At 34.6% G+C, this 24,138-nt stretch overlaps 1 protein-coding gene across 4 annotated transcripts; it reads right to left on the minus strand.

Annotated features, from left to right (window-relative positions):
- Positions 1-17,650: 17,650 nt before the first annotated feature.
- On the minus strand, positions 17,651-23,863 carry LOC138943537 (uncharacterized). Of its 4 annotated transcripts, XM_070314428.1 has the most exons (8): positions 23,253-23,863; positions 23,018-23,149; positions 19,565-19,791; positions 19,182-19,469; positions 19,018-19,068; positions 18,714-18,937; positions 18,466-18,628; positions 17,651-18,385 (listed from the first exon to the last, which is right to left on the minus strand). In XM_070314428.1, the coding sequence occupies exons 3-8, from the start codon at positions 19,779-19,781 to the stop codon at positions 18,252-18,254; spliced, it is 1,077 nt and encodes a 358-aa protein (XP_070170529.1). In that variant the 5' UTR covers positions 19,782-19,791; positions 23,018-23,149; positions 23,253-23,863; the 3' UTR covers positions 17,651-18,251. The 4 variants fall into 4 exon arrangements, with proteins under 4 accessions (XP_070170529.1, XP_070170530.1, XP_070170531.1 ...); XM_070314429.1 differs by lacking the exons at positions 23,018-23,149; positions 23,253-23,863 and adding an exon at positions 19,866-21,171; XM_070314430.1 differs by lacking the exons at positions 23,018-23,149; positions 23,253-23,863 and having other exon boundaries at positions 19,182-19,460; positions 19,662-19,725.
- Between the last annotated feature and the right edge of the window lie 275 nt (positions 23,864-24,138).

Consider the following 24,138-nt stretch of genomic DNA (forward strand, 5'->3'; position numbering starts at 1 on the left):
CGTAGGGATGTCCTTGGAGTGTGGTAAAAACAACATGGTTATCCTTTCGGGAAAGCAGTGAATCTCGCGTTTCATTAATTTTAAAATCGTTCTCTTCACCTGAAGAGCGAGGTTGTGGAGATGCAGATTCATCACTCTCGCTCTCGTTTTCTGGATCTTCTTCCGACGTCTCTGAATTGCTTTGGTCGAACTCTTGCTCTCGTTTGTCTAGATCTTCGTTTAGATTTTCAGGGAAGAAAATTTGGGATGGGATTTTTGTGGTTACCGGTGGAGTTAATAAAGCATTGTCGTTTAAGTCTCTGATAATTGTTTGTTGTTGGTCAACAGGATTTAATGTGTGGTTAGTATCATTAGAAGAGAAAGTGATTGACGGTCTAGACTGTTGCGTAGCTGTCTGGTATGAGAAAAGGGATTCGTTTGAATTATCGTCTGGCTCTACTAGGGGGAGTATGGAAACGTCAGGAATAGGTGGATTTCTAGAAAGTGCATCTGCTACTACGTTAGTCTTTCCTGTTTTATATTGTATTTCATATTCGTACTCTGATAATTTTAGTCTCCATTTCCACAATCGGGAGCTGGGATCCTTGACTGAATGTAGCCAAACTAGTGGTTTATGATCTGTGAGGATTGTAAATTTCCTGCCGTATAAATAATGCCGGAAGTATGTCACACAGTAGACTACGGCTAGGCACTCTTTTTCTATGGTGGAATATCTTCCTTCCGCTTCATTCAAAGTCCTAGAAATATATGAAATAGGTAAGTCTTTCCCTATCTGTCCTTGGCTCAGCACGCCTCCTATAGCGTATCCACTGGCGTCGGTAGTTAATAAGAATGGCTCTCTAAAGTTCGGATATTGCAAAACGGGTTCTTTTAATAATTCATGCGTTAGTTCGTCAAATGCTGCTTCTTGCGACGGTGTCCATACAAAAGGCTTATCTTTCTTTAATAAATCCGTGAGAGGTTTTGCGATTTTTGAAAAGTCCCTAACGAATCGGCGGTAGTATCCCACAAGACCCAAGAATTGCTTAATGTTTTTATGATTTCTTGGTTTTGGAAAATGTTGGACTGCGATAATCTTATTTGGATCTGGTTTTACTCCATCTGATCCGATAATATGTCCTAAATAAACTACTTCGTGCCTTAAAAATTGGCATTTGTCGGGCTGTAATTGCAGATTTGCTTCTCTTAGTCTTTGCATTAACTCCTTAATTTTTATATCGTGTTCTTCCAGAGATCTTGCATAAACAACTATGTCGTCCAGGTAAACGAATAGTTCGTTTCCTTGCAATCCGGTGAGGACGTTGTCCATCAACCGTTGGAATGTTGCGGGTGCATTTTTCAGACCGAAAGGCATCCGCTGGTACTCGTAATGTCCATACGGTGTGGAGAAAGCTGTCTTCTCTTTATCCTCTGGGGCCATAGGAATCTGGTGAAATCCCTGTGCGAGGTCAAAAATGGAGAAGTATTTTGCACTACCCAACTGGTCTAATATTTCTACTATATTAGGCAGTGGGTACGCATCTCCTATCGTTTTTTCATTCAGCTTTCGGAAGTCTATTACCATCCTCCATTTCTTTTGTCCATCGGCCGCAGATTTCTTGGGGACGATCCATAGAGGAGCGTTATACGGTGATGCTGAAGGCGTTATTATTTCATCCTTCAAAAGCTTTGTTACCTGCCTGTCTATTTCTTCCTTGTGGACAGGCGGGTACCTATACTGTTTCACGTGTATTGGTAGGTTATCTGTAGTTGGAATAGTATGTTTAACCGCGGGGGTGAACTTGAGTCTTTCTCCCGGAAGATGGAAACAATCTCCGTATTCTTTAAGTATTGCATCAACGTGGTCTTTTTCTTCTTCGTTCAAATATTCAGTATTTATGATGGGTTTAAGTCGTTCCATACGACTGAGAGATACAGGAGATGCTAGAAGCATATCAGTTGTATCTTTAAGTCTAGAAAATGCTGGCTGCGCAGCTTGTTCAATGAAGGGACCTTCTTGGTCTCGTGAAACTGGAAGAGTATGAATCAAGGTTGATTTAGAAGATTTCCCGTCTTCGGATAGCTCTCCTTGGCTCCTGAATTTAGTAGGCGAAGATTTCCCATTTTTGGCGAGCTCTTCTGGGCTTATGGTTTTAGTATTTTCAAAATATAGAAGATCCTCATGTCCTATTGACCCTGGGAGCGTGTCAATAGAGTGTTTGAGGCTCGAAGATGCTGGTAAAGCATCTTGAGTAATGGTAAGACCTTCGTGGTCTTTTGGAACGGAAGATTTCCCATCATTGGCTAGCTCTTCTGGGCTTATGGATTTTGTAGATGAAGATTTCCCATTATCGGCGAGCTCTTCATTGCTCATAGGATTCGTGAAAATAGAAGAATTCAGCGAAGTTATGTGCTCCTCGGAGTCATTGGGTATAAGATAATCCTCAAGAGGCATGGGATAGACTTCTATGGTGTAGTTCTGCTCTGTTAAATTATAAGCTTTGATATGCCCCTTCCCTCGGGAATTTTTAACAAGAGCTTCACCCAGAAATAATCCCTTCGTTGGCTCGTTTCGAGGAATATAACCTTCCCTTCTTTCCGGGTTTGTTATGTTGAACGCAATGTCCACGATAGTGCGCGAGGGCACCATAATCTTTTCTCTTTTGTAAAACGGTACCTGTATGCTATCAAAGGTAAGACATTCTTGTTGGTAATCGATGATAGCATTATTATCTTTCAAAAAACTGGCACCTATTATGCCGTCAGCAGGTATACCGAAATTGTCTCTGACGACATAAAATTTTGTTTCCTTTCCCATAATTTCGAATACCGCCGAACCCAATGTCCTTATTGGCTTCTCGGAAATGCCCTTTAATCTCAGTGTGTCTTTTGAGTTTACGGGGGTATTCTTTAATATTTTTGTTTTAACTAAATTTACGGAGGATCCCGAGTCTATCATAAAAAAGCAGTATCCTTTAAAGTTTTTGCAAGTGAGGGCGATCCTTGGTTGACACGTGTTGGGTCCTAGGTTCGCCATTCCAATACTGGCTTTTTCATTTAGGGGTTCCTCGTTTACTGGTCTGATGACCGACGCTGGGTCATCGTATTCCTTTAATGGAATTTTAGGAAAATTGGAGCCTTGATTTTTATCGTTAGTGTTCAAGTTTGGCTTGTTGATGGCTCCGCTTGTATCGTTATGGGATGCGCGGTCGCTTGGGCCGGTTCCTTGGTCGCGCTTACCGTCGGGCGGCCCTCCGCGTTTCCCGACGCTTGCGTCGCGTTTCGATACGCTAATCTCCGACATTCAGTAGCCTTGTGTCCGGGATATTTGCAATAATTGCATACGATAGGGGAGTTCGGTCCTGGCTGTCCCGGTATCAAGGGTCTAATCCATGGTCGCGGAGCAAAAGTGTTATGAGGGTTTTTTAATATCGATTTAGGTTGTTCTATGTCGGGAGGTCTTGGGTTATTTATATCTGATCGCGTAACAGGGAATTGTCGAGGAGTAAATTGTCTTTCGCGCTGTTTCTCTATTTCCAAATTCCTCGTAATTTTGACAGCCCATTCAATTGCTTCATCTAGGGTGCCTATGTTTCGGTGTTCCATGCGCGTGATCACGTTAGAGGGTAACCCATTTACGAAAGCTTCTAAGACCTCTCCTTCAACTTCGTTATTAAATAAACGAGGGTTATTAATACCCTGTCGTCTGTTTCCGTCTAATATTGCGAGTTTTAAGTCTTTAATTCTACCCGCGTATTTCAAGACTGTCTCGTTTGGCATCTTATACGCGTTGGCTAATTCTCCGCGGTATTGTGCTACGGATTTATTCGGAGCGAAAATATTTTTTAATTTGTCTAATAAATCTACGACGCGCGTATATATGTTTCCTTCAATGACTTGATACGCGTCGCCTTCAATTTTGTTAATAATAAATTGTACGAGTTGTGGCTCTTGTACAGATGGTAGTAAATCGCGGGCACGTTCGCATGCTTGGGCGAACTGGAAGATCGAAATCTTATAACCGTTAAACGGGGGAATATTTGCAACGACATCTTTTATTTTTAAGGTCGGCATGATTACGGGAGGTTCTTCCTGTTCCGGCGGGTTGGCGAATTCATCGTATGCGGACGCGGCGCGGGAAGCTTCATTCACGCGCTGTTCAAGATTGCTCACTTGCTCCGGTAATCTGCGTAATTGTGATAATTCTGTTTGGATTTTTGAAAGGACGTCGAATAACGAATTTGCATCTATTGACTCGTTAGGGCGTTTGGCTGTTTCTTCCCGTTCTTTAAGCGACATTTTCGAATGCGATTGTTTTTCACGGTCTTCTACGTATTTTTGTTTCTTTTCGATTTCCGGGTCGACGCTTACTGTACCGTGCGATCTTGTAAATTGGGCCATAACTCGGTATTCGCGATTTTAAAATAGTTATCGGCTCTAATTGTTCTTAGCACAACAATTGTAAAAGTAGTAACTTTAATAATGTGAAAATTTATAGTAATACGTACGGTTAACTAGCATGTAATGCTATAGTTCCTTATTCCTGTAAGAATGTAGGTTAGTATACAATAAAATAAAGACAGTGTAATAATTTAGTATAACAACAAAATTATATAGCGGTTAAGCAAAATTGTAAAAATATAATAGCAGTATAATAAAAGAAATATGTATATGTGCATGTAATACTATGATAATAAAACAAGAATGTTTTTATGGTTTTTCTCCCCTTTTTTTTTTTTTTTTTTTTAGTTACTTTATAATTCTCGTAGCAAATTGTAAATAGAAAGCTCAAGCAAATGATAAATATAATGTCAAAGCTAATAATTGTAATATATATATATATATATATATATATATATATATATATATATTTTCTTATTTATTCAAAGTTCTTCTTCATATGCCTCTATTGTTAAGATTGTAGTATCTTCATCAAGCGTTACTTCAGGCAAGTCTTCCCGAAATTCAGTAAATCTTAAAAAACATTCAAAGCATTCGTTCCCGATTCTAGAGACAGTTAGCCTTTTTCGACATTCGTCGCAATAGTGGCTGGTGAGGATTCCGTTAATTATCAAAGTATGTCTAAAAACTTTACGCCAATTTTGTTTTTCAGACAGATCTGTTCTTTCACAACACTCTTGACAAAGTGTAGTTCCAACCCTTTGTTTAATATATACTGTTGTTTTTTGGCAAAAATAAACTTGTCTCGTTATCGGGGGTGGGGTTGGTACTTCGTAAATCGGCGTAAGGGGTTTCGAGAATCTATGTGGGCACATGTATATTTTATCTTATAAGCAACAATAGAATAGCAATATGAAGCGAACAATATATATATATATGTATGTAAATAAGTTATGCAGTAAAATATAAGAATATTCTGAAAATAAAACAATGTGACTATAGGGTAAGGTATAATAAAACACACAAAATAGTATAATGTGAAATCGACAATGGTATTTTATTCGTCGCTGGCGCTAACGTTTGGAATTTGAGTCTTTTCGTAAAATTCGCGACGCGGGTCGTTCTCCAGGATTTCTGAATATGGTAACGGAGATTGTTCGACCGTAATCGGAATTAATTTGCAATCGAAGGTTCTTTTCTCAGTTAGCCGTTCGCGACATGGGGCACTCGAATTGTCTGTAATATTTAACTCGTCGGAACAATTCGCTGCTTCTCTAAATTGCGCTCTTAGTAGGCGTCGGAGCTGGTATTTCTTTCCTGCGCGACGCGTTTTTGGCATGTCTTAAGGATTCAACTTTAGTTTCGTGTAGTGACTCTCTGAGGCTCTTATTTTATCCACATAACGATATCCGTCATCCTATTCCAATCTCAGTGTGCGGAATCCTGCCTCACCAAAGAGAAGGAACAAGAAAGAGCGTGCGGAATCCTGCCTCACCACTCTCCGTTTATCGTGTGTACACAAAAAAGCTTAAAGCAACGACGAGCGGCTTATCCGCCCAGAGCCGTCGCTCCGAGTTTGCGGCACTTCGAAGAGTCAACTTCCACTTTTACTAAAATCAATCACTTCTCTACTGCGTGGCGTGTCTTATTGGCTTTATAAAAATATTTAAACACTGATGTCTGTGTTACATTCGCGTTCTCAACGTGCGGAATCCTGCCTCACCGAAGAGAACGCTCCTGTTACGAGTGACGAGCGGCGTATATACCAGCTACCAGGACACTGTCACAGAACCAGGTATTGCTCAATAATTCTTTCGTAGTGATGAGCAAAATATATTCGCTCTAAATCACAACGTCAGAATGTCGTTATGCTGTCTTAATATTGCAATCGAAGCACACGCAGTCGAGAATAATCACAAAATTCTAACAGCGTTAATGGAAATAAAATCAAATACGGATACAGAGTATGGATTAAATGGATTAAGCAAAAATCTAAATAACACGGCGTGTAATAGTCAAATAAAATTATAGCGGCACTATAACTCGCGGAAGAATCATTAAAATCTGAAAGCTATCAACCGAGACTCAAATTGAACGTTATATCGCGCACAATTCACTTCTGAAAGAAAATGGTTAGACACAATCAATTTACAGGTAGGCTTATGCTATCCCACCGCTGCCACCAAAAATATGTCACGTCCCAGTATTCGAAGTTTACAAAAAAAACTATTCTCTATTTTAAGAACATGAACATATAATACTAATTGTAGTAATAAATCTGAGTAGTATTTATTAATTATTTTTAGTGTAAATTTTCTTTATAAATGAGATATTTTATTTTGTTTTTCGGTCACCCTGCAGTTCACCGGGTCTACCGGGGACCATAAGACTAATAACCCGTCAACGATTGTGTAAAATTAATAAGTAATATTCCCTCTTACCCTTTATGATTATATGTGTTAACGATTGATATGATGGATTCTCTCTGTAGCTGGTCCTCCAAATTGATTACTGATAAGCGCCCTTAGTTATTGTAATGACGGCTAATTCAGGATGAGTTGGTAACCAGATGTTGAAATAATTGATAGAATTATGTAGAATAAAAGCACTTTATTTTATATTTAAATTGAGTTAAGCAATTAATATTACTAGCGTCTGCTAACGCTAGAGAAACTAAGTACAAGAATAGGAGTCTTATGACTGTGAATTCGGAGCTTGTCGATGCGTACACCGGACTACTATGTTGAAGAGCTAGTGGTATTAGCTGTTCGAAGTTTGAAATAGTAATGCTGGATGTTCGGCTCTCACTGAGCTCCTCCGGTCTTCGGGTGTTGGTGGGAGAGATGCTGCAGTGGGATCGCCCTTGGTAGATGGTGGGATATTCTTCTTATGCTTCGCCTAAGACTTCCTGATGTTGGTGGGAGACCCATGGGCGGGAGCAATGGCAAGTGGAAGAGCCGCTGGTAGGGATCTCTGTGCGAGAAGGACAGCTATATCGTTCCCTCGCAACATTCCAACTTGTTTGTCCGGCTTAATCTTATCGAGCGGGCGGATAAGAATATCGATCGACGGCCGGTCCGCATACCTTGTACAGTATAAGGCTCTTATAAAATATTGCATTGAATAAAATATTATTTCTTATATGCTTAATTCCTTATTACTACCTATAATGCGATTACAAAATGCTACGTTATATAGAATACATGTACGCGTTGCATAGCGTATTAGTACGGGTATAATTTCGTATAAAGTTATAAAGATGTAATAATAATGTGTAAAAGGTATAAAATTCTTAATATTAATGTGTGGATATATAAATGCTTGTGTACTTAATAATTAAAGCGTGTCACGGGATGCGTCGTTCTTAGTTAATAATATTACATTTGCATTGCTCTTTGCCTTAAGCTTCCAGCATGCATTTCTTAAGATTATCGATTGACGGCGGACTTGCATTTCCGCGCGCAGTCTAAAACTCTTATAATGCTTAGGAATAAAATATTCCCTACTGAATATTCTATTAATACTGAATTATTCTAATATTATATATAATCTTACGCTACTTAAACTAGAGTGTGAGTATAAAATCTTGGGGATATTGAAGTTTTCGCAATATGTAAATCGTACTTCTATTCTGATACATGACTTTTTGATATACCGGGTGTTCAAGAAATATTGATGTAGAATATTTATACGTTGTTTTCCGTTACGATATACAATTTTTACCTTGTGATTATATGTATGGATACTTGTACGTGTGTTCTATGTATGTAGTCCATATACAGGGCGGACATAAGTACTAATGCTAATTTCTAATTGCTCTCTTTACTAAATGAGCAACTTTCTTCCTATATACTGATACTCGCATAATGATTGACTCGTATAGTTTTATATAGGGTGTCTAATAAATACGTATATGTTCTTCCCAAGTTATTATAATGAATTTTATAATTGATCTTGCTCTATTAGCATCCCTTGAGTAAGTCTGATGAGAATTTATTGTTTAAAAAAAAAATAAAATTGTGCGACTGAGACGTCACAATAGCGATCTCAGCTTTGTGCGCAGAAAAACGTATATCCTCAATTTCCTTAATGTCATGCAAGAATTTTCGACTAAACTCACTTACTGTCACGTAACCAAGACGCTCCGAACGAACAAAACTTGCGTACATAGCGATTTTAACAATGTATGCCGTGTAACGGTTCTTCTCAATTTCCTTGATGTTGCACAAGAGTTTTAGGCAAATCTCACTTACTGACACGTAACTAAGACGTTTCGAACGAACAAAACTTGCGTACATAGCGATCTCAGCTTTGTGCGCAGAAAAACGTATATCCTCAATTTCCTTAATGTCGTGCAAGAATTTTCGACTAAACTCACTTACTGACACGTAACTAAGACGTTCCGAACGAACAAAACTTGCGTACACAGCGATCTCAGCTTTGTGCGCAGAAAAACGTATATCCTCAATTTCCTTAATGTCGTGCAAGAATTTTCGACTAAACTCACTTACTGACACGTAACTAAGACGTTCCGAACGAACAAAACTTGCGTACATAACGATTTTAACAATGTATGCCGTGAAGCGGTTCTTCTCAAATTCCTTGATGTTGCACAAGAGTTTTAGGCAAATCTCACTTACTGACACGTAACTAAGACGTTCCGAACGAACAAAACTTGCGTACATAGCGATCTCAGCTATGTGCGCAGAAAAACGTATATCCTCAATTTCCTTAATGTCATGCATGAATTTTCGACTAAACTCACTTACTGTCACGTAACTAAGACGTTCCGAACGAACAAAACTAGCGTACATAGCGATTTTAACAATGTATGCCGTGAAACGGTTCTTCTTAATTTCCTTGGTGTTGCACAAAAATTTTAGACAAATCTCACTTACTGACACGTAACTAAGACGTTCCGAACGAACAAAACTTGCGTACATAGTGATCTCAGCTTTGTGCGCAGAAAAACGTATATCCTCAATTTCCTTAATGTCATGAAAGAATTTTCGACTAAACTCACTTACTGTCACGTAACCAAGACGTTCCGAACGAAAAAAACTTGCGTACATAGCGATTTTGACAATGTATGCCGTGAAACGGTTCTTCTCAATTTCCTTGATGTTGCACAAGAATTTTAGACAAATCTCACTTACTGACACGTAACTAAGACGTTCCGAACGAACAAAACTTGCGTACATAGCGATCTCAGCTTTGTGCGCAGAAAAACGTATATCCTCAATTTCCTTAATGTCATGCAAGAATTTTCGACTAAACTCACTTACTGTCACGTAACTAAGACGTTCCGAACGAACAAAACTAGCGTACATAGCGATTTTAACAATGTATGCCGTGAAACGGTTGTTCTCAATTTCCTTGATGTTGCACAAGAATTTTAGACAAATCTCACTTACTGACACGTAACTAAGACGTTCCGAACGAACAAAACTTGCGTACATAGCGATCTCAGCTATGTGCGCAGAAAAACGTATATCCTCAATTTCCTTAATGTCATGCATGAATTTTCGACTAAACTCACTTACTGTCACGTAACTAAGACGTTCCGAACGAACAAAACTAGCGTACATAGCGATTTTAACAATGTATGCCGTGAAACGGTTCTTCTCAATTTCCTTGGTGTTGCACAAAAATTTTAGACAAATCTCACTTACTGACACGTAACTAAGACGTTCCGAACGAACAAAACTTGCGTACATAGCGATCTCAGCTTTGTGCGCAGAAAAACGTATATCCTCAATTTCCTTAATGTCATGAAAGAATTTTCGACTAAACTCACTTACTGTCACGTAACCAAGACGTTCCGAACGAAAAAAACTTGCGTACATAGCGATTTTGACAATGTATGCCGTGAAACGGTTCTTCTCAATTTCCTTGATGTTGCACAAGAATTTTAGACAAATCTCACTTACTGACTCGTAACTAAGACGTTCCGAACGAACAAAACTTGCGTACATAGCGATCTCAGCTTTGTGCGCAGAAAAACGTATATCCTCAATTTCCTTAATGTCATGCAAGAATTTTCGACTAAACTCACTTACTGTCACGTAACCAAGACGTTCCGAACGAACAAATCTTGCGTACATAGCGATCTCAGCTTTGTGCGCAGAAAAATGTATATCCTCAATTTCCTTAATGTCATGCAAGAATTTTCGACTAAACTCACTTACTGACACGTAACTAAGACGTTCCGAATGAACAAAACTTGCGTACATAGCGATCTCAGCTTTGTGCGCAGAAAAACGTATATCCTCAATTTCCTTAATGTCATGCAAGAATTTTCGACTAAACTCACTTACTGTCACGTAACCAAGACGTTCCGAACGAAAAAAACTTTCGTACATAGCGATCTCAGCTTTGTGCGCAGAAAAACGTATATCCTCAATTTCCTTAATGTCGTGCAAGAATTTTCGACTAAACTCACTTACTGACACGTAACTAAGACGTTCCGAACGAACAAAACTTGCGTACATAACGATTTTAACAATGTATGCCGTGAAGCGGTTCTTCTCAATTTCCTTGATGTTGCACAAGAATTATAGACAAATCTCACTTACTGACACGTAACTAAGACGTTTCGAACGAACAAAACTTGCGTACATAGCGATCTCAGCTTTGTGCGCAGAAAAACGTATATCCTCAATTTCCTTAATGTCGTGCAAGAATTTTCGACTAAACTCACTTACTGACACGTAACTAAGACGTTCCAAACGAACAAAACTTGCGTACATAGCGATCTCAGCTTTGTGCGCAGAAAAACGTATATCCTCAATTTCCTTAATGTCATGCAAGAATTTTCGACTAAACTCACTTACTGTCACGTAACCAAGACGTTCCGAACGAAAAAAACTTGCGTACATAGCGATCTCAGCTTTGTGCGCAGAAAAACGTATATCCTCAATTTCCTTAATGTCGTGCAAGAATTTTCGACTAAACTCACTTACTGACACGTAACTAAGACGTTCCGAACGAACAAAACTTGCGTACATAACGATTTTAACAATGTATGCCGTGAAGCGGTTCTTCTCAATTTCCTTGATGTTGCACAAAAGTTTTAGGCAAATCTCACTTACTGACACGTAACTAAGACGTTCCGAACGAACAAAACTTGCGTACATAGCGATCTTAGCTTTGTGCGCAGAAAAACTTATATCCTCAATTTCCTTAATGTCGTGCAAGAATTTTCGACTAAACTCCCTTACTGACACGTAACTAAGACGTTCCGAACGAACAAAACTTGCGTACATAGCGATTTTAACAATGTATGCCGTGAAACGTTTCTTCTCAATTTCCTTGATGTTGCACAAGAATTTTAGACAAATCTCACTTACTGACACGTAACTAAGATGATCCGAACGAACAAAACTTGCGTACATAGCGATCTCAGCTTTGTGCGCAGAAAAACGTATATCCTCAATTTCCTTAATGTCATGCATGAATTTTCGACTAAACTCACTTACTGTCACGTAACTAAGACGTTCCGAACGAACAAAACTAGCGTACATAGCGATTTTAACAATGTATGCCGTGAAACGGTTCTTCTCAATTTCCTTGGTGTTGCACAAAAATTTTAGACAAATCTCACTTACTGACACGTAACTAAGACGTTCCGAACGAACAAAACTTGCGTACATAGCGATCTCAGCTTTGTGCGCAGGAAAACGTATATCCTCAATTTCCTTAATGTCATGCAAGAATTTTCGACTAAACTCACTTACTGACACGTAACTAAGACGTTCCGAACGAACAAAACTTGCGTACATAGCGATTTTAACAATGCATGCCGTGAAACGGTTCTTCTCAATTTCCTTGATGTTGCACAAGAATTTTAGACAAATCTCACTTACTGACACGTAACTAAGACGTTTCGAACGAACAAAACTTGCGTACATAGCGATCTCAGCTTTGTGCGCAGAAAAACGTATATCCTCAATTTCCTTAATGTCGTGCAAGAATTTTCGACTAAACTCACTTACTGACACGTAACTAAGACGTTCCGAACGAACAAAACTTGCGTACATAGCGATCTCAGCTTTGTGCGCAGAAAAACGTATATCCTCAATTTCCTTAATGTCGTGCAAGAATTTTCGACTAAACTCACTTACTGACACGTAACTAAGACGTTCCGAACGAACAAAACTTGCGTACATAACGATTTTAACAATGTATGCCGTGAAGCGGTTCTTCTCAATTTCCTTGATGTTGCACAAGAGTTTTAGGCAAATCTCACTTACTGACACGTAACTAAGACGTTCCGAACGAACAAAACTTGCGTACATAGCGATCTCAGCTATGTGCGCAGAAAAACGTATATCCTCAATTTCCTTAATGTCATGCATGAATTTTCGACTAAACTCACTTACTGTCACGTAACTAAGACGTTCCGAACGAACAAAACTAGCGTACATAGCGATTTTAACAATGTATGCCGTGAAACGGTTCTTCTTAATTTCCTTGGTGTTGCACAAAAATTTTAGACAAATCTCACTTACTGACACGTAACTAAGACGTTCCGAACGAACAAAACTTGCGTACATAGCGATCTCAGCTTTGTGCGCAGAAAAATGTATATCCTCAATTTCCTTAATGTCATGAAAGAATTTTCGACTAAACTCACTTACTGTCACGTAACCAAGACGTTCCGAACGAAAAAAACTTGCGTACATAGCGATTTTGACAATGTATGCCGTGAAACGGTTCTTCTCAATTTCCTTGATGTTGCACAAGAATTTTAGACAAATCTCACTTACTGACACGTAACTAAGACGTTCCGAACGAACAAAACTTGCGTACATAGCGATCTCAGCTTTGTGCGCAGAAAAACGTATATCCTCAATTTCCTTAATGTCATGCAAGAATTTTCGACTAAACTCACTTACTGTCACGTAACTAAGACGTTCCGAACGAACAAAACTAGCGTACATAGCGATTTTAACAATGTATGCCGTGAAACGGTTGTTCTCAATTTCCTTGATGTTGCACAAGAATTTTAGACAAATCTCACTTACTGACACGTAACTAAGACGTTCCGAACGAACAAAACTTGCGTACATAGCGATCTCAGCTATGTGCGCAGAAAAACGTATATCCTCAATTTCCTTAATGTCATGCATGAATTTTCGACTAAACTCACTTACTGTCACGTAACTAAGACGTTCCGAACGAACAAAACTAGCGTACATAGCGATTTTAACAATGTATGCCGTGAAACGGTTCTTCTCAATTTCCTTGGTGTTGCACAAAAATTTTAGACAAATCTCACTTACTGACACGTAACTAAGACGTTCCGAACGAACAAAACTTGCGTACATAGCGATCTCAGCTTTGTGCGCAGAAAAACGTATATCCTCAATTTCCTTAATGTCATGAAAGAATTTTCGACTAAACTCACTTACTGTCACGTAACCAAGACGTTCCGAACGAAAAAAACTTGCGTACATAGCGATTTTGACAATGTATGCCGTGAAACGGTTCTTCTCAATTTCCTTGATGTTGCACAAGAATTTTAGACAAATCTCACTTACTGACTCGTAACTAAGACGTTCCGAACGAACAAAACTTGCGTACATAGCGATCTCAGCTTTGTGCGCAGAAAAACGTATATCCTCAATTTCCTTAATGTCATGCAAGAATTTTCGACTAAACTCACTTACTGTCACGTAACTAAGACGTTCCGACCGAAAAAAAATAGCGTACATAGCGATTTTAACAATGTATGCCGTGAAGCGGTTCTTCTCAATTTCCTTGATGTTGCACAAGAGTTTTAGGCAAATCTCACTTACTGACACGTAACTAAGACGTTCCGAACGAACAAAACTTGCGTACATAGCGATCTTAGCTTTGTGCGCAGAAAAACTTATATCCTCAATTTCCTTAATGTCGTGCAAGAATTTTCGACTAATCTCACTTACTGACACGTAACTAAGACGTTCCGAATGAACAAAACTTGCGTACATAGCGATCTCAGCTTTGTGCGCAGAAAAACGTATATCCTCAATTTCCTTAATGTCATGCAAGAATTTTCGACTAAACTCACTTACTGTCACGTAACCAAGACGTTCCGAACGAAAAAAACTTTCGTACATAGCGATCTCAGCTTTGTGCGCAGAAAAACGTATATCCTCAATTTCCTTAATGTCGTGCAAGAATTTTCGACTAAACTCACTTACTGACACGTAACTAAGACGTTCCGAACGAACAAAACTTGCGTACATAACGATTTTAACAATGTATGCCGTGAAGCGGTTCTTCTCAATTTCCTTGATGTTGCACAAGAATTATAGACAAATCTCACTTACTGACACGTAACTAAGACGTTTCGAACGAACAAAACTTGCGTACATAGCGATCTCAGCTTTGTGCGCAGAAAAACGTATATCCTCAATTTCCTTAATGTCGTGCAAGAATTTTCGACTAAACTCACTTACTGACACGTAACTAAGACGTTCCAAACGAGCAAAACTTGCGTACATAGCGATCTCAGCTTTGTGCGCAGAAAAACGTATATCCTCAATTTCCTTAATGTCGTGCAAGAATTTTCGACTAAACTCACTTACTGACACGTAACTAAGACGTTCCGAACGAACAAAACTTGCGTACATAACGATTTTAACAATGTATGCCGTGAAGCGGTTCTTCTCAATTTCCTTGATGTTGCACAAAAGTTTTAGGCAAATCTCACTTACTGACACGTAACTAAGACGTTCCGAACGAACAAAACTTGCGTACATAGCGATCTCAGCTATGTGCGCAGAAAAACGTATATCCTCAATTTCCTTAATGTCATGCATGAATTTTCGACTAAACTCACTTACTGTCACGTAACTAAGACGTTCCGAACGAACAAAACTAGCGTACATAGCGATTTTAACAATGTATGCCGTGAAACGGTTCTTCTTAATTTCCTTGGTGTTGCACAAAATTTTTAGACAAATCTCACTTACTGACACGTAACTAAGACGTTCCGAACGAACAAAACTTGCGTACATAGCGATCTCAGCTTTGTGCGCAGAAAAACGTATATCCTCAATTTCCTTAATGTCATGAAAGAATTTTCGACTAAACTCACTTACTGTCACGTAACCAAGACGTTCCGAACGAAAAAAACTTGCGTACATAGCGATTTTGACAATGTATGCCGTGAAACGGTTCTTCTCAATTTCCTTGATGTTGCACAAGAATTTTAGACAAATCTCACTTACTGACACGTAACTAAGACGTTCCGAACGAACAAAACTTGCGTACATAGCGATCTCAGCTTTGTGCGCAGAAAAACGTATATCCTGAATTTCCTTAATGTCATGCAAGAATTTTCGACTAAACTCACTTACTGTCACGTAACCAAGACGTTCCGAACGAACAAATCTTGCGTACATAGCGATCTCACCCAATAAACACTGTTTTGTAACTTTTACAGAACATTTACAAAACAGCTGTTCGCTGTTGTGGTAACCGTTATGTCCACGATTAAGTAACGTTTAGATGGAAATGTCAGCAACATTATTCTTGTATATCAAACATAATAGATACATGAAATTAAAATGTAATAGATACATAAAATTTATATATGAAATTACATAACTATAACAGAACATAGTAAACACTGTTCTGTAACATTTACATAACATTGACAGAACAGATATGGTAACCATTATGTCAACTTTTAAAACGTAATAGATACATAAAATTTATATATATAAATTACGTAACTGTAACAGAACATAGTAAACACTGTTCTGTAACATTGAGAGAACAGATATGGTAACGATTATGTCAACTTTTAAATGATGTTTAGATGAAAATATCAGCAACATTATGCCTGTATATAATACGTAATAGATACATAAAATTTAGATATAAAATTACGTCATTATAATAGAATTTAGTACACACTGTTCTGTAATATTTATATATTATTTACAGAACACATATTATCTGTTCTAGTAACCATTATGTAATTTACAGGTAACATTTAGATCAAAATGTCACGTATTATATACAGCAACACTATGCTGTATATAATATGTAACAAAATGATAATAACAAATAACAAATATCTAAAATTTAGACATGAAATTAAGTAACTATAATAGAATAGTCTTTTTTCAGTCTAATCATTGATAAATATATATATTAATAATACATATATATTTATCAATGATTAAAATGAAGAAACTATTCTGCTATAGTTGAATATACAGCGCAAAATTATTGATTGGATAAAATTACTAATGGTTGTTTTTTTATTAAAATTAAGAGAATTAACTTATATTATTTATGTTTAGAAAATCGTGTATATATAAAGATATGGATATATATAACAATAAAAACTTGATTTCTTGAACAACTCTTTATTTCCACATGCTAAATTGTTAAATAAATGAATCTTGTAACAAATTTATGAATAAATCTTTTAACAAATATTATTAATATTTATAAAATTAATTTTTGTTTCAAATTACAATTATAATGATAATTTAAATTATATTACATAATTTTAGATATTTTTTTTAAGAGAAAACTTTAAATATACTAATAGCTAATAATAATTTCAAACTTAAATAACAAATTGCACTTATATTGTATTAATTAATATACTTTGCAAACAATTAGAATCACAAAATTAAAAAGAATCGAATTCACGTATTTTTGCAAAAAAAATGTCATATGGTCGTAGAACTGTTTAAAAAAAGCATTTTAAAGAGAAAATGTTAAGTTTTATTACAATTAATAGAATTGATGAAAAAATTGTTCTCTACGTACTCGCCTATTAAAGTTGAAGTTTTTTTCTACAATTACAAAGCTCATTTTAAAATAGCACCACTTGTAATAAAATCTGTATAAGAAAAATCGTTAGAAAAATCTCCGTTAGAGCATTGGAAAGTTATGTTTTCTAGCTTTAAAATCTGTTTTAAATATCATTCTGTGATAATTTTTTCGAAAAGTATATCAATTTGAATGAATTTCATCCTTTCTACGCCTTTTTACGCCGAAGTACAATAATTTCCTAATTTTGTTGCAAAATATAGTACACTAATAACAATTAATAATATTATAAATTAATTAAATTTAGAAATATTATAAATTATAAATTTATTATAATAGTAATTAATATGATAAATTTAAACTTCACGGTACACTCGAGTATTCGCGATATTATTTTTTGTTTTAACGCTATACATCAATAAGAAATGAGTTTTTTAGGCTTCTCCCCACATGAAAATTATAATTTTTACATCCATAAACTTTTCATAAACACACTTGTCAAAATCTTTGAGATTCATGTATGATTCGTTAATTATAACACATTTGTTAATAATATAAGTGTGTACCGTTAGAATAAATCTAATTTAAACAAAAATGGAAACGCAATTCGATTTTCATTTGAAAGAAAAACAATAAAGCAATTATACTTTTTGTAATTAAAAAGATTGTTAGATAAACTATTAAATGTATCAACATAATGCATACTTTAATTCTACTAATTCTCCTAAAAGAAGTATTTAACTCAAATAATGACGTTGAGAACTCAAAATGAAAAGAGTGCAGACTATGATTTTAGATTTTAGAACATAAAAATTTAAAAACTTAAGTATTTAACACTAAATCTACCGACAACTTATTTATACCAAATGCAGAAATTTTTAAACTTTGATAACGTTTTGACCGATTGTTTAACCAGTCGTGGTAGGTTTAGTGTTAAAATCATTCAATATAAAAAAAACATTAGTTAAAAAAAATATTTCTTATGTTAATTAAGACTCTAGGCCAATAAAAAAAAGATCATAAGCCGAAAGCTCATAGACTAATAAGAAAAAAGATTATAATGAAAAAATAATAAGCTTTTGAGACATTTAAATAACTTGCGGATTTGCTTCTTCAGAGTCTTTTTGTTGTCTGCTAAGCCTTTGACCACCTTGGCGAAACCATTCTTTCGTGATGTCTTCAAACTCTTTGTTTGTGAATTGATGTTGAGCCAAAATTGTTGCTGAATTATTAAAAAAATTTTACATTAAATTAAATTGCATATTTTATAAATTTATTTATAAATATAAAAATATATTTTACCTTGTATTCCCGTCAATATAGACTTTAAACTACTTATTTTAAAATGATTACGTAGTCCTTTCCAGGATGATACCTTGGCAACTTCATTAGAAAATAAAGTTCGATATATACGAATTAAATTTTCTTTAGCGGACCCTCCGCCTATGCGAGATATATACAGCATCTTTAGAAATAAAACATACCAATAATATAATTTACATTATTCTATTTAAATAAAATTTGCATTTAAATAACTTAATTAAACTTACAAATTTGTTGTACTCATCTGCATTTTCTGATAAATTCTTTTCAAAAGCTATTATTTCATTTATACTCTTAAACGGAAAAGATTTTTGTATATTTGATGTATCCCTGGCAGAGTCTTTAGACTTATGTTGGTTATGTTGTGTTTCTATGTTTTTTAAACGAATATCTATAGTTTGTATGTCTAATGAAATTGTAGTTATAGCTGTACATATTTTTTCAAAATTATCTAAAAAATTAATAATATTGAGTAAACAATGCCATAAAGAGATATTAATAAAATTATAAGATAAAAAGTAAATACAAAACCTTCCATTTTATCTGACATTTCTGACACTAACGTATATACATCCTGCATATCTAGAAATATTAAAAAAGTATTACTCATAATAAACAATAACTATAATTTAAAAAAAAACTGTTTTATTATAGAGATAATAAAAATGGAATAAAAGAATTAAAATAAAAATTACTTTTGTGAGGTACTATAGTTCCATCAAGAATTTCCATATCAATATTATTAATAATTGTTGAATCCAAAATATTTGAGATTGATTGAATATTTTTGGCTGATTGTGAGACATTGTGGATTGATGGTGGATTTGGTATAATTGAACGTGAGTCATCAGAATCAGATTCAGATTCATTATCATAAACTGTATTTAGTGACCGTTTTGTGCATGACTTCTTTATTTGATTTGTATTATTTTCATCGCTTGAAGAATAATTCGTTGCTCTTTGTCTAGCCTCATCTAATGAATCTTGATTAGGACAAAACCGTAATTTACAAATTACATTATTTTTTTAAAATATTAAAAAAATAATTACATAAATTCTGAAGTAAAATATAAATTACCATAATATCCATGAAATTTGATAGGATAAAGTGTCCATTTAGGATTATTAGTAACAGGTGGAGTTTGTTTCACAATAAACATGTTTATATTTTTTACCGATGGCCACCAGCATTCTGTTAAATTGGAAGAAAGCCATAAAGATGGAACTTCTGATACGATCTCTTCTTCATTATTCCCATCGCTTGGAAAAGTTACGACAGCGAAATTTTTTACCATTATTAATAATCTGTAAAAAAGTAAAACTTGTTAATTAATTTAATATTGTTTTCAATTATATATTCTATCAATATGAGTACTCGCCATAAACATATATCTTGTTGGTGCAGTAAAGGCAAGATCACAGCTTCTTCGTCACATAAAGGCAGTTTTACACATTTTAATTTAATATCAGACAATGGAATAGTAATTAACTCATACTGTGACTCGTTAATTTTTTTAATTCCGATATTTAAAGAGTTGCATGGAATGCGAAAAAATGATTTAATATTTAAATACTTTTTGCCAATAATGTAAATCTGTTTATTTTTAAAATAAATTGTCGTAAGTGAAATCGTTGTACCATCTAACAAAAGACAACAATTATCAGCAGTTCTTGTACTTAGATAGAAACCTTTACATTGAACTGATTTTATTATCTTTTTGCCATTTATAATACGTACTTTTGGTATTGGATAATTCTTTTCTACATTTGTTATATTAAAATTATCTTCTTCTTTACAACGATTGACTAATTGTTCTAATGGCCGACTCGAAGATCTAATTCTTGATTTAATTTTTTGCATGTAATTTTCGAACTTAAACGCACTAAATTTATCTAACACTCCCCATAATTTTACATAATAACACAAATGAATTAAATTATGAACGTTATATGATAAATATTGACGACCATATAATGTGCAATAATTTTCAACAAAATACAATAATAAACTGTGTGCATAATCAAGCAGTTGTACGCAATATTCTTTGCTACATAAAATTCGAATTGCTATGCTCAGACTCAAAAAATGAACATATTTATCACGTGATAATTTTTTAAAAAAGATTATTGGCCCAGTATATAATAATAATTGTCTTAATTCGGTGGCTTTAAAGCGATCAACCTCATCTAATTTCCTTGGCTTTCTAGCAAATTCCTTAGGTAGGAATAATGACATAGATAATAAAGAAGTTGAAGCAAGAGTTATCTGAGTTGCAACCATACGAACATTATGTTTACCTTTAATCCAAAACTGCAACAATTTTTTCATTACTCCTAATAGTACGAGATGCATGTAGTCTAAAGGAAATTGAGTAACCATTCCAATGTTTAAATCTTCAAGATTTGAAGTGATTTTATGGTGTTCTTCTTGTTTTCTTAATTTAAAAGATTCATCTGATCTTAACATTGCATTAATTTCTGGGTACGTTACTCGATTTTCTATGTAATCTCCCTCTTGAATACAATTACCGCATCCAAAATACGCATTATGTCCTTTAGTTCCCTTGATAAACGATTTTGCAGGAGCATCGCAGATAAATACGTTCAATTTCACAGTTATTTTTTTGCCGTATTCTACAATGCCAGTTCGGAAAATTTCTAAACAATCATCCTTAAAATATTTCAAAAAAGTATTGCAACATTCTGGCTTTTCAAAACCATGATAAACACCAATTATAAACGGTTCGGTGTAAATATCTGCAACTATACTACCTAAAATAGGCCAAAATTGACTCCCAGAAGATTTTGTTAAAGGAAGACCATCTATATTCACATTAATATTTATCTGAGATGGTAAATTATTTCGACAATAATGCTTACGAATAGATTTTTTCAAACTATCATCTAAACCTGCATGATAATATTTTCCTGGTGTCATTTCAATAATGTCTACTTGTTTGGGCGTTTGAAATAGAGTTCGAGCATCAATCGGAACATTATGGCCGTATTTTACTAGAATTTTCAGTAAACTACTAATAGCAGAATGACTGACACGATTTTCAATAGCCCATAATCGGATGTCGTTAATAAGTTCTGTTTTACAAAATTCTGTTTTAGAAAATTTATCACTTGAAATACTTAACTGAAGACTATTTTTATCAATACTAATTTCCGAATGTTCAGAAACTAAATCATGATTATTTTCTGTACACTTATGAGTGTTCATTACATTGGAATAATCGATATCAATTTCTTTTAGTATATTTTGCTGCTGAGGTAATTGTTCGATGTTACCTGGCCCATTCGATAAACTTACGATATTATTTTGAATTTCCAAATTTGAATTAATAGTCATTTGGCAGATATTACGAAATTTTTTTAAGAAAATACGTCGCCGCTGCCTTGGCGTTAAAGAATTAATGTCTAGTCTTAATTTTGATTTGGACATAATATAATTTTATAAAGCAATAGGAAATAGATAAATTGCGATTATGTATACGAATATAGGTTTGGGTTTGCCTGATATTATTGTTTATATTATATTTTCCTTTTTCACTGAAACAATATATAGGAAGCTTATATGGAGAATTAAAAATATTTTGACAAATAAAAAATGTTTTAAGACATTTGCAGTTTTTTATCGAAACAAACTAATTCAATAATTAAAATATAATTTATGTAATATTTTAAGGACGCTAATAGAAAATTTCAGAAAAAATGCAATCTATGTTTCTTAAATAGTATTTCATTTATATATGAAAAATTTGATTTCTCACAATTATGGTGAAACAACCTACATAATTTTTTAATGTCTTTTAACGGAAATATTTTTGTAATGTATTTTAGTGTTGTAATTAATTAAACACGAATAATTTTTTTTGTTACGTTGCATGTTATTATAAACTATAAATTATAAATTAAAGTAATTATATAAGCATATTGCACGCATAATATTTACAATTTTTTAAGACCTATAACTTCATTATGTAATGACTTGTAATAATTAATGCTATCATGTTTAAATATTTTATACTTGAATAAAAATCAGTTTACATCAAATTAATTCACGATCAAATACCAAATTGAAAAATTAAGACTCATGCATAGAAAATATTTATTAATTATAAGATTCTATTTCATTTGCAAAAAATTATTATGAAAACAGTCAATAATAAACTTTCAAAATATATGAAGTATTCGAAAAAATATATCTACAGTTTTTTCTAATGCAGATATCTTGTTCAACAATATAAAAGCTATATTTCATAATTGATATCATTTATCATTGGAATTACCATTACGATCATTATAAAAAAATTATAAACCGGAATTTAGTATGCCGCAATGCAATAAAAAATAAAAAATCTATAATTAAGAAATGATGTAACTTTACACTCGAAATATTCAAGCTTCTGATTCAAAAAGTAGTGCAAATAAGAGATTTCTTGTTTTTCTCATTATATGACCGTGCAACAAATATTGTAAAAAAAACATGGGAAAAATAATGTTGCATAAAATAAATCGTACTTACTATAAAAATGCCAAAATATAAAAATAATGAGGCAAAACTAGGTGTATCTTTCGCCGGCACGAGGTCCTTTGTCCTTTGTTAGGCGCACGTGGTTTTCAGTTTTCACGTGGTACGCGATGTATCTTTTGTTCACTGCACAAGAGGAATTCAATCTTTAGCATAGCTTTTTTACCACAAGACAACAATTATCATTTGTTGGCATTAATTATTAAGTTAATATTTATTTCATACTTACCAATATCTCGATACTGTTCACACTTTCAACACAATTTTTTCACACGCACAACTACTGTTTTCGTAGATTTGGCCATATTGAAAAGTAAAGTCTAGCGCGCAGAAGCTTGGGATGCTTTGTACGATGATTGCGCACTAGAGCTGCGTTCGGAAACATTACCCGTGTGCACACGAGCGACGTTCTATCTTTGTTTAACTTTTGGTACATAACAAAGATAGAACGACACTCGTGTGCACACGAGTGATGTTTCCGAACGCAGCCTTGCACGCATAGACATAGTATATCTAGACCGAGCGTTTGCCTTTATTTAAGGAGTGGGGGTAAAGATACACGTAGAAAAGGACATACTCTGTTCCGTGCTCCTTGCGTTCTCTCTCGCTCGCAAGTAGCAGCGACTATGTCTATGCTTGCACGTATACTTAATACGACTAACAATAAGCCAATCACAGACTTACCCCCTAGGGCATGTTCACATAACTTACACAGATGCATAATGTAGAGAAAAATTTACTAATTATGCGTCTTGCACAAAGAACATAAGTAAAAAATTTCAGTAAACGTATATTTACTTAATAATTACATAATATTCTATATGTTATAAATGAACAAAACAAAACTATGACGTATCAGTTATGTCAATAACGTAATGAATCTATAATTGTTACATAGAAATGTTATGTCATTTTGTCGTTACTCTATTATGTAACATTTATGCAATTTGGTGAACATAAATGTGTATACTCTAAAAGTTTCGTGAATGCCACGTAATTTTAACGACATAATTGACACGTTATGTTAAATATACATAACATTTATGTATTTTGGTGAATGTAAATGTGTATACTCTAAAAGTTTCATACATGTTACGTAACTCTAATGATATAAT

The sequence above is a fragment of the Polyergus mexicanus genome, unplaced genomic scaffold (assembly GCF_030449975.1).
Source record: "Polyergus mexicanus isolate NDT 795.1 unplaced genomic scaffold, iyPolMexi1.0 SCAF_27, whole genome shotgun sequence".
Classification (NCBI taxonomy): domain Eukaryota; kingdom Metazoa; phylum Arthropoda; class Insecta; order Hymenoptera; family Formicidae; genus Polyergus; species Polyergus mexicanus.